The sequence below is a fragment of the Limulus polyphemus genome, unplaced genomic scaffold (genome assembly GCF_000517525.1).
Source record: "Limulus polyphemus unplaced genomic scaffold, Limulus_polyphemus-2.1.2 Scaffold3516, whole genome shotgun sequence".
Taxonomy (NCBI): domain Eukaryota; kingdom Metazoa; phylum Arthropoda; class Merostomata; order Xiphosura; family Limulidae; genus Limulus; species Limulus polyphemus.
The window spans coordinates 105311-117166 of record NW_013669126.1 but is presented as its reverse complement, the minus strand read 5'-3'; the positions used below and the strand labels follow the sequence as shown (position 1 = coordinate 117166).

Genomic DNA, 11856 nt, shown 5'->3' with positions numbered 1-11856 from the left:
AATTGATTTTACGTTAACATTGCACCCAGTCTCTCCCTTTGAATTCGGTGAAGCCAAACATTTGTTTTAATTCTGCAATGTAATGTATATTATTCTTTCTGTTACTGTTCTTGTCTGTAAGGTTATCAGTGAACCACAGAATATCAAATTGCACTTTTGTCTTATAAAGACGTGCTTTCCTGCAACCAGAAAGTTTAATAATGAATATTGAAGGTGACCAGTTATAGGTCTGATCCCAACATACTTAGTTATAAATGAAGATTTTGCCTACGTGTTCATGTGTCTTGCTTATTTTTCCTTTTCTGGCTATTTTCATTTTATTCTCTAAATATCTATAGAACCTGATACATTGTAGATACTTGTAATTTTTTTGGTGGACTCCACTGTCCCCGAACACTAAAATAGTATTTCCCAGTACGTAGTGGCATTACCTATTTGTCAATGTTTTTGTTTTTTAAAGCTCTGTTGTACCAATGACACATAGTCAAGATGGAATGCTTGTGTGAGTTAAGAAAGTACGGTTTTTTTTTGGGGGGGGGGGGGCTAGGTATATTCAATTCTAACTTTAGACCATGGATGTACTTTTTGAGTCCAAGTTTTTGTTCTTGGTCAAAGAATTGAGCAGCTTTGAGACTTAGTATTTCATATCATCTTTATAAATGCAATGCACTTAGAAACAATTAGAGGTAATGAAGTAGGTTGTCATCCAGAAGTGGAATGTTCAATCTGAATGGCACCAAACATCCATATGGACTAAATGACCACATCAAATATTCCTTGGATTCTGGTTTATCATTACTCATTTAAAACTACTAACCAGTTAGAAAGCAGCCAGTCAGCAGTACTCCCACCCACCCTCAAGAACTTGGTCCAGATTTGAACCGAATAATGGGATAGATTAACTTTTATAATGTGCCCACAGCTGAAAATGCAGAACATCTTCAGTGGCATCATGTCTCCTACCTGAAACCTAAACACCAATCATTAGGCCATAATACTGATATGCATGCTAGTAGTAGTTCTAGCCATCAAAACTGTTGAGTAGTCATCTATGAAAGATGGATTGTAGTATCCTCGCTAAGTTAGGTTATGTTATTTCTTCTGTCTAAACTTTACTTTCAACTTCTTTCTGTAAAGTAAAGAAAAGAAAAAAAAAAGTTTAATCCAAACCATAAGTCTTCACTGTGTTACTGGTTTCTGTGTTCTAATACACTACCGTTTCAAATATATTAGTCCATGTGATAGTTTCTAATGTCACTGTTATTGTACATGTTTGTTGATTAATTTTGTAATTATGTGAGACACATTTAACCATCAACAGGGTTACCTGATTTATGTAGAACAGTCTTTGAATGCAATGAATTTATACATTAGGTGAAAAAATTTTTAGGTTGGCTGTATATACTTGTAGTTTCTAGAATCAGAGCTTATTCAAAACTAATAGGGCTAAATTAATAACATTATTAACAGATTTAGTAGTAGTAAGTGAACAATAAATGCTTCCATAACAGTTGAGATAGTTGGACCTTATGAATTTGGTGAATTATTGTTTTAATGCTCAGATACTATCTAGTTAATGGTTGGCAAATTTCAAGACAGTTTGTTTTGTATTTATTTATGTAGCCAAGGTTAGAGTAGGCCTAACACCATCAACATTTGTTATTCAAAGTTCACACTTAATATAGAACACAGAAATTGATGAACTGCCCACAAGAACTGTAAGTACACAAACACACAATGTGTGGTGCTATGGTTCATGACATTCCATGTAACTGTGTTATTTCTTTTTAAAACCTAAAAAAAAAAAAAAGTACAAATTCAGCAAATTGTTTTGCTACACCTAAAACTATTATTGTAAGAATAAGTGTAAAATATACTGACTGATTTAATACTTAAGCTTATTTCTCAACAAGTCTGTATGGCAGCTGTAACCAGACCACAAGAATAAGAGCTAATTTGGACTGTACTGGCATACTTGACGAGTACATAACTGAATGGCATTGCTGTGTTTCTAGTTTCTTTGGACATTTTTTTCATGATGAACTGAATTCTTATTCATATCACTTCTGTAAAGTATTGGCATTGTTTCATGGAAAATTGGCATCTTTGATGGTAATGGGAACTGAATTTAACTTTAGACCCAACTGTCATTAGCTTCAACTTTCCTGTGCAGCTAAATCTTGCAACCATCATGAGCAGACAGCCCTATCCATCATATGAACAATAGCAGAATTGTTTTTTTGCTGTGCTGCAGACACTCAAATACAACCATGTTTCATCATAAGTTCATTGCAATTTTCAATATCTCACATGCCAAGTGTCTCTTGTACAGCTTTCTGATGTTATCTACCTCTTCGCAATTTCTCATCATGGACTTATGAACGTTTGTTAATTCCAAAGCTCCTTTATTGTCTTGTTAATGTATGTTTTCTTTTGGGCCAGAAGGGTCTCTTACATAAGTATAGCCTTAACTTTGTAGAAGATTGCACTGGTCCTGTTTAGCTTGGAATGTGGTTTCAGAACTTGTTCCTGTTATAAATATTCTGCTGAATGAGTTTTTCTAATTATAAAGAGAGCATTAAATAACCCTCTTTTGTAGGATGTGTCTTGTGGTTTTACATTCAAACACGTGATTACATATCTCCTCATTACTTTCTGATGATGTTACATTAACCTAGAATATTGTAGGACTAAAAATTAAACTTTATTAAACTCAAGATGAAAGCATGCAATATTTCACCAAGTTAATTTATCATAATCAAATGTGACATGTATCAACTAAATAATGTTTCTGTTGACAATAAGCTTAAAACACATTTCATGTATTAAATCATATAACATCAATATAAAGATGAAAATTATTATGAGTAAATGATCATAATTCTATGTACTTACCAGCATATTGGTCCTTTAAAATTTGCCACCTACCATTATTGAGAATCTGATAACGTGGAACTGTGTATGTATATAATTATCATATGTACATCAGATAGCAAGGAAAATAAATCTATTACAAGATTATATTATTTACAGAAGAACCAAGCCACACCAAACCTATCCAAAACTTGGGATGCATTTTTTCCACATCAAGTCACTCTAACTGGAACAGCTTCACTAGTGCTACTGCATAAAAAAATGCTTTCATGACATCACTACTTTAAAACATACATTGATTTGAATTTGTTGTAATGGGAAAACACTCCCATATATCTCACTTTTCTTCAAGTATGAACGAAACAGAGAACTAAAAAGTCATTTATGGTTCTTTATACATAACTGTCTGCGTAGATTACAATAATCATGATACACAATTTGTGATAGTTCTATATCATTTTATTGCGGACTTTCCATCACCCTTTTTGTAGATAAATTTATAATTATTCACAATCTCAAGCAGACGTGAGAAACAATATAATTATCTGCTCACCCTAAATATGACTTAAACCTTAATATTCTGTAGACTGGAGTTTCATGGAACAGAAAAACTGTATATACTGCCAACACTAACTAGCAATGGAAAGTTTAGAATAAACAAAATTCAGAGATTTGTTAACAGTAAGGAAAGTGCTGCTGATGAAAATGTCTGTTATGGTGACAATTACATGTAGCACATGTTAAACAGTGTACATTACAGTAAGCTTTAGTACTGATTAACTGTCAATATATGTAATAATTTTTCTTAAAATCTATCTGTAACTATTTATCTATGCCACTGATTGTGTGTGGGTATATAAATATATATTTATATGTATGTAAAATCAATAAATTGATTTTTTTTAAGTTTGTTCTCATAAACTTGGTGAGTTGATAAAAATAAAAAAACTTTATTTACATCATTTACAAAGTCAATGTTTGATGATCGACAAATACGGAGGAAACATTCTTCTTAAAAAAACATAGAAGTGAATAAACAATAAAAATTGTATTACTGATATTTTTAAATACCAAGCAGTTTTTTGGCTTCTTCTCCTTCTTGTTGGAGATGTTCACTTGCATACTTTTGAAGAATCTCCATTTTCTTCTGTCGAACTAAAGCTTCTTCAATCTAATGAAACACAAAGCACACGTAATGTGTAGCATAATAAAACGTGTCCCCTTACAGACTACAATTTTTGTGAACTTATTAAAAACAGCACCGTTTCAGAGGCTCTGTAAATTTATCTCATTAATATATGTACTTATCAAACAGGATATAAATGCTCTGCATTTTACTCTTTTGTGTCAGCCTTCTGGTATTCTAAAACAGTACAAAACACTGGCTTCAAAAATATATTTCAAACATTCCAACTGTATAAATGATTGTGACAATTTAAAATACTTTTATATAGACTATTCTTTGATCTGCCTTAATTCACCACCTCAATGGTATTGAATTCTCAAAAGTGGATTATTTGTGAAGAACAAGTATTGTGCAGGTGTGACTGTTTCTACCAAATTTAATTTCATATATATTTTTAGTATAAAAACTTACATCTGCACCACTGGTAATAAAATATTCATACACAAAACAAATTTACCAAAAAAGCAATGAAAGGTAAAGAGAAACTCTTGAGTTTTAAAGGGAATCTGCTAACTACATTTTCTAACTAAAAAAAACAAACAATATTTTTCACACTCATAGTCAGAAGTTGGAAGTTCTTGTCAGAGTTCAATGAAAAAATAGAAACGGTACCTTTATGGAAATAGTGAATGTTTAGACATATAACATTAAATCACTAATACTGGAATCTTAACAATATCACCTGATAAAAGAGACTTATATTTGTTTAGAAAAGTAAGAATACATAACAATTGCCTTTTAATAAAACTCTTGGCTTGATTCAGTAGTAGATTTTTCTTTTTTTTTTATTAAGGCACAGAAGGCCAACAAACCTCCAAACAAATATCAATGAGTTGAATCAACCAAGACCAACAAGGAAATACTGCAAGTCATTCTTTTGTCAAAAATTACCTTTTAAGTTGTTGTAAAAGAAACAAAATCACAGAACAATATAAAAAACACTTCAATCTTATTAGGCTACTACTTATATTCTATTTGTTTGGTTATTACCTGAGACTGTTTGATATTATTTACTCAGTTTACCTTTAACTTAATTATATAATGTTTTTTAAAATAAAATTTTTAAAATCAATGAACGAAAATGCACTGTGTCGATCATAATAATAAAAAATTATATATTAAATACTAATGCAAATAATATATATATATATAAACTTGTATGTGTATACATAAAAAAAAGATATAATTAGCACCTACTATCTGGTGATCTAAAAATAATAAACACAGTAAACAGTAGGATAAACAACATTAGTTAGAGTAAACTCACATTAAAACTATTATTAATTAATATATTTATATTCTGTGTCAGTAACCTGCATTTATATATAGAATAATCTAGTCTACTGTTAACCTATATTTAATCTGGAAGTTGAAGTTTTTTGAATGAAACTGAAGCTTATTCTTGGGCATGAATGGTACAGATAAACAAAACAAACACTAAGCTAACGAAAGAAATAATTTAAAGGATCAATTTATAAAGCACATAAATAAACAAATCTTAAGTAAGAAAAGTTACCTATTTATGATGCTGTTTCAGTTCTGAATAATATGTGATTCCCATTGAGGTGATTTACATTTGAACTTTATCAAATTATATAATTATTAAAAAGAGCTTCTGAGTTAAATAAAAAAAGAGTTTATAATATTCAATATTTTTTGCTGACTTTCAGATCTTTTCACTTATTTTTGACTGACATGAGTTAGAAACAGGTTAGTATCATTTTGTAGCAAAGATATTAGGGGGTTACCAATCAGCTGAATTAGAATAAAATAACATAGGATACTTAACCCTTTATAGACCCCAGAGGAGGGGAGGGTCATTGACATCCCTTGACTTTTTTTTATTTTCATAGTGGATATCCATACAGTATGAAACTTAGTAAAAACTTACGAAATAATATTTAGTTTTTGGCTTGAAAAATCATATAATTTGATTTATTTTGCTGTGACATTCCTAAAAATGTTGTTGAGAATGACATTGTTTTGAAAGAAACGTAAAATACTTCCAATCATATTCGATTTTTAAATATTTTTTATTGCTGATCAGAAAGTTCCAGGTTAAATATATAAAACAAGTTTCAGTTTGATTAATATTCATTCACAACTTTCTTTTGATATTCTATTTTGTTGAATGCAGCAGTTTCCACTTGTGGTGAAAACTGAAAAAAAGACTGACTTAAAATTGACCTATCAGAATGTTAGCAGGTCAGGGTAGGTAAAAATATTTTTTTCCAGAACATTCTTGGTCAAAATCAACTTATGTATAATAAATATAGCTTTTTTTCATTAAGATATTTCACTAATCTATGTTGATTGAATATGATAAACTTAAAAATAATATTCAATAAATAAGGACTGGAGTCACATCTCAGTCATCAGAATATTTTGCTGCTGCCTATCATACTCTCTAAACTAATTTGATTTACTTGATGTCTTGTTATAGAAGAAAATTTACATAGTTTCGATTCAAATATAATTTAACAGGAAAAACTTTCAGGAATGAAACTAGAAAAATCCTCAGATCTGTGGTGGGTTTCTAAGCCTTTTAAACTTCCTACTAAATACCAATGTTCTTTGAAGGAGCTACATCTACTCTATTTTCCTACAAAACCATAGATTACTTTTATTCACTGTATACTAACATAAATAGTTTATTATTTGCTGTATCAAATGGTACTTAAACTTTGCCTGTACCTATTTTGAAAGCTGAGTTTCAATTAGAAGTTGTTCAATAACCTGTTGTGAGGATGTATTAATAAAATTCAGAAAAGAGAAGAAAAATCTTGTGAGAAACAAAGCCTCAAAGAATGATAGGTTCTTAGCAAACATAAACCTATGCTTTTTAGGTGGAGAGAAAAATTCTAAGGAAAATCAATAAGTGCATTGTTTAAAGGTAAGACTCTTTGGAATTGAGCAAAGATGCGTTTTTAAACATTGGTTCAAGAGAATTTTTGAGTAAAATATTGTTGAAATAAAGCTAGAATTATTATTTTTAATTAAATTTGATAAGCAAGTGTGCATTATGCATTCGCACATGAAAGATACTCAAAAGATTTATGATAGAATTAATCCAATATTTTACATTTAATATGATTGTTTTTAAGCACAAAGCTTTGTCCACTGCAGGAAATCGACTACCAGATTTATGTACTGTATGTTCTCAAACTTACCAATGACTCCACCGAGGGACTTTATTATGTATATAATACTGTTAAACAACAATTTGGTATTATTACCAGCAGTAATGAAAAGTCTGTCACTTAACATATGCAAACATTCATTCCTTGTCTTTGAAAGTAAAAGGAATTACCACAATAATATATATCTCCTTACTACAAGACTCATCATTTGTGTGTTTGAAAAAATTGGTTTTATGTTTTATTACTATAAATCATACCCAAGTTGTCTAGTATCAAATAATTTCAGCCAAGCTGACATAAAAAATGTACATAAATATTACCCTTTATTGCAAACAGTCAAAAAACTAGAACTAGAACTAGAGAACTTTATGATAAAGTTTTTAAAAGTGGACAGACAGACAGGAAAGTTTGGCTAAAAATTCAAGATAGTACTTCCTAAAGCTTACAACAGGAAAAGAATGTACACACAAACTTCAGTGACATGCAGAAAGTCAGGTTTAGAGTTTGTTGTTATAGTTAGGAATAATCAATCAGAAAAAATTATTATTCTATATTTACTTATCATATCTAAATGAATAATGGTAGTTGTTGAATTAAGAGCAAGTAATCCTGACAAAGACAGTATGAAAGATTATCCAAGAGAAAAAGCCTAAAATTTAATCTTATTTAAAAAACTGAAGTATTCATTGTTGACACTGATCCTTCTATCATTTGAAAAATCAGTTACATTTTAGCAAAAAATAAAAGTGATCTGCATTTTACACATAATCACAAAAAAAAAAAGCTTAGTAGGAGTTTCACAACCTTCATAAAGTACTGGATCTTTGGTTAGGCTTCATTCAGTTTTTCAGTTTGTGACTTACTCAAATATGTTTTAGAATTTACTGCAGTTATCCTCCATAGGCCAAAAAATTGCAGCAAGATCCTTAAGTCAAATGATATCTCTCACTGATAAATGAGATAATTTTTCTTTACTGAACAAATACACAGTAAGCTACACTACCATGAAAAAAAACATACTGTAATTATTTGAGAAAAATTAACAGTTGTATGTTCATAATAATAATAAAAAAAGATCTACTTCTTTGACAGAATACAGTTTTCTCTTACATGGAGAGAAACAAAAAATCCCTAAATTATCTTTAAGACTGTTCACTCTCAACAGAGAATTATGCATGGTGCCATCACAACATGCTACATATTGCATTAAGTACAAGGTGGCTAGTAAATTATGCATTATAACTTTTGCACTAGTATCACCTGGTTCATTAAATCTATTTTATCTTGACACTCTTCAGAAAAATTAAGAGCATATTTTTAAAAGGAATACTTATCATAAAAATATTTTATTATCTTCAAATTACAGGTTATACAGTATTTAAGAACTTGGAAAGTTTTAAGCAAAAGTGATATTACACTAAATCAAAATTCATACCAGTACATAAATAGTATGTCACACCTATTTTGATTAATTGAACCACACAATTTGCATGTTACTTCAATCATTTCATTTTGCCATTTCACTGTTTATGCAGTTTATACTCAGTTAACAATCAGAACACAGTAAATATGTCTTTTACTAACTCATATAAAAATAGACTCTCACCTCCTTTTGAGATGGAACAGGGACATGAGCTATAAACCTAGGTAACCCTTCTTCTTCCTCTTCATCTTTGTCAACTACTGATGGTTCTTCATCCTCATCCTGAAAAATTATTAAATAGCAGCACTACAAAGGCCAAGCTTCCATAGGTAGTTACATATTAAATAGAATTGTTTTGGTCTGAATGGCTTTTACAAGCTGGTGAAGCATGATTATAATGAATTTACTTGTCATTTACATGTAAATTAATTATAATTACGCTTTGCCAGCTTCAAAAAGGCATTCATACCATAACAAGTGTTGATGTAACAAATGGCTTATATAAATAGTGTTCCGACAACTACTGTGTTTTTTGTATCTTGGCCAGCCTGATGAGTTCTGTATTATGTGAAACACTTTGTTGTGAGTTAATATAGCAAACATGGTGCAATTGTAACCCTATTAATGTAAACTTTTCTAATTCTTAAAAATACCTGAGGGAATACATACAGATTGCAGTTAAAAATATAATGGGACTAATATTAATGTTTAATGACTTGCTTGTTTTAGAACAAAGCCACATTGTGTCCACTGTGGGAAACCAAACTAGATTTTAGCATTTTAAGTCCATAAGCTTAATATTGTCTAATGACAAGTAACTTAATTATAAATGATGAAAATATTTTTTTTTACCAAGATTAGTTTTTGAAAATTAAGAGTACGTTAGCTTTGAATAAGAAATGATTACAAATGAAGAGAAAAACAGTTTTTTAGGTAGTAATATACTATTAAATATTATAACACATCAAGACACATAAGAACAAATTGCAATTAATATTAAAAGTAAAATAAAAAGATTTTATTGGTACTTGTCAATTCTGAAAGGCAGATTTCTAGTACTTCTAAATAAAATGCATTGTGCAATTAAAAATTACATGTCATAACAGAAATTGTCATATTCACAAATATAAAACAAAGAGTTAGGCTTCCTTACATCTATTATCTAACTGGGCCAAAATTACAGAACTTTACTGCAAGAGTAAAATATTCAGTTACACTTACATAATAAACCTTTTAAATAATCCTATTTTATGTGATACACAAAGTTTACCACTACAAATAGACATTAAGTGTAAAGCTGTCATGGTTGTAACATTTTTCTCAGCATACACATTTTAATTAAACATAATATTTAAGAACTAATGTTTCTTTCTCAAATAACGTTATCAAAAATAACAAGGCATTTATTTTTTTAAATATGTATGTGAAAATTAGTTGTTCTGTGAAAAAACTGTATTCAGAATTATCAGATTACTACTCTTTAAGCATTGGGTCTTATTTTTACTTTCTCTTTTCAAGAGAATATACTCTAAAATCACCAGGTTTATAAGACGCCACACTTTTAATTAGCCAGACATCTTGGTTAGCAACTGGTAATGGTAAAGGACAATTCATATTTTAAAGTGCCAATTTTGCAAGGATAATTCAACAGTAACCTAACAGCTTGTATATTAAAATGGAACTGATATTCATAACAGTATATAACAAAATAAACCCTTTTTTCAGATCATTAGTCCTTTTAATAACATCCATTCTAGATGAAATAATATAGCAAAAGAATACATAAAAGTCCTTTAGCTACATGATATTTGCATTCATTTGTACGATACTGAGCTGTTGAATAAAATAAAAAAGAAAGGGTTATCATTTATAAAATGTAATAACTTAATGAAATGGCCATTTCTGAATATAGCCAGACAAATTTTCATCTTGTGGTTAATTCTAATTTTTCCAAATAAGTGAAAGAAAAAGATAAAACTTACTTATACCAAGGACATAAAAAAACAGCAAAGTAATCAAAGATTTCCCAATGACTTTTCCATTACACTTTGAATTTATAATTGTTGCTAATCATATAATAACAGAAGATGGCTCATTCTTATGGGCTTAAATGTCATGGTTTTAAAAAAGCATTTCCACTGTAAAGCTATTCAGGATATAAAATGTAAAATCTTCTGATCAATAGAAAATTCTCAGTTCTGAATAATAGAAAAAACTTGTTAAAGGCCAACAAATAATCAATATGCTTGACTAAAACAGTAGGTCATTTTTTTGAATTACAAGTTATGAAGAAAAACAAAAAAGAAAAAGCTGTGCATGGCTAACAATACAGAAGATACAATGATGCAGCTCACGTGCACTCATGTTACCATATCAAATAAAATAAAACTGACCTTTGGTCTGTACAAAATAACTTGTCTTGGATTTTTTAGTAGACCAGTATTTTGTAAAATACAGTCAAATAGATTATTGCTATTTTGAAATAAGTTCTTAATCTTATTTTTCTTAAAACATAGAACAGTAACTGAAGAAGTAAGGCAAACTATCTCTTCTAGTTATGACCATTGTACTCACAGTTGCTGCTTGATGTAGGTTGCTAAGCCTTTAAAAAATTTGCATGTGGAGGATATGAAACAAAATATTTTTTTTAGGTTTTATATATACATTTGAATAAATAAAAAATCATAAATTACTACATTAATACCATAGAATTCTACTATAATTTATCAAGCTTAGTAACTAAGATGTATTTTAGTCTATAAAAATATGAAATTTGGAGCAGACTAAAGACACACCCTACCTCGTTGAAATATCGGTTCAAAAGATATGGCACCAAACCCATTAAAATGGCTGAGAAAGCCATTAGGGGGACATTCTGAGCTTCTGATTGGTTATTCATGTCATATATAGAATTTAGTGTATATAAGGGAGTGTTTCCAAAAATGGATAGAGATGCGTGGGTTTCCACTGTGTTTGATTTATTACATGAGCAATATCTTAGCAAATTTAAAAGATAAGGAGCTATTATTTTATATTCTAGCTTGTCAATATTGGTAATTTGAGTTTCTAATTCATACAAAACTAAAGACTTAGTATTTTGACTTCACAAACATTTAATTTGAACCAGTGCTGCATTCAACATACCACGACACACAAAAAATCAATGTTTATCTGTGTTTTTTAATATTTGCTTTTAACGTAAGAAATTGAATAATATATAGTACTAAAATTTG

General features: G+C 29.6%; 1 protein-coding gene across 1 annotated transcript in view; it reads right to left on the bottom strand.

Moving 5' to 3' along the window:
• Window positions 1-3800: 3800 nt before the first annotated feature.
• LOC106469498 (pre-mRNA-splicing factor ISY1 homolog) overlaps window positions 3801-11856 on the bottom strand; it is a 43079-nt gene continuing 35023 nt past the window's right edge. The window contains 2 exon segments of the mRNA XM_013929996.2: window positions 3801-4045; window positions 8807-8905. Of these exon segments, the coding sequence (XP_013785450.1) occupies window positions 3938-4045; window positions 8807-8905 (207 nt within the window). The 3' untranslated portion in view covers window positions 3801-3937.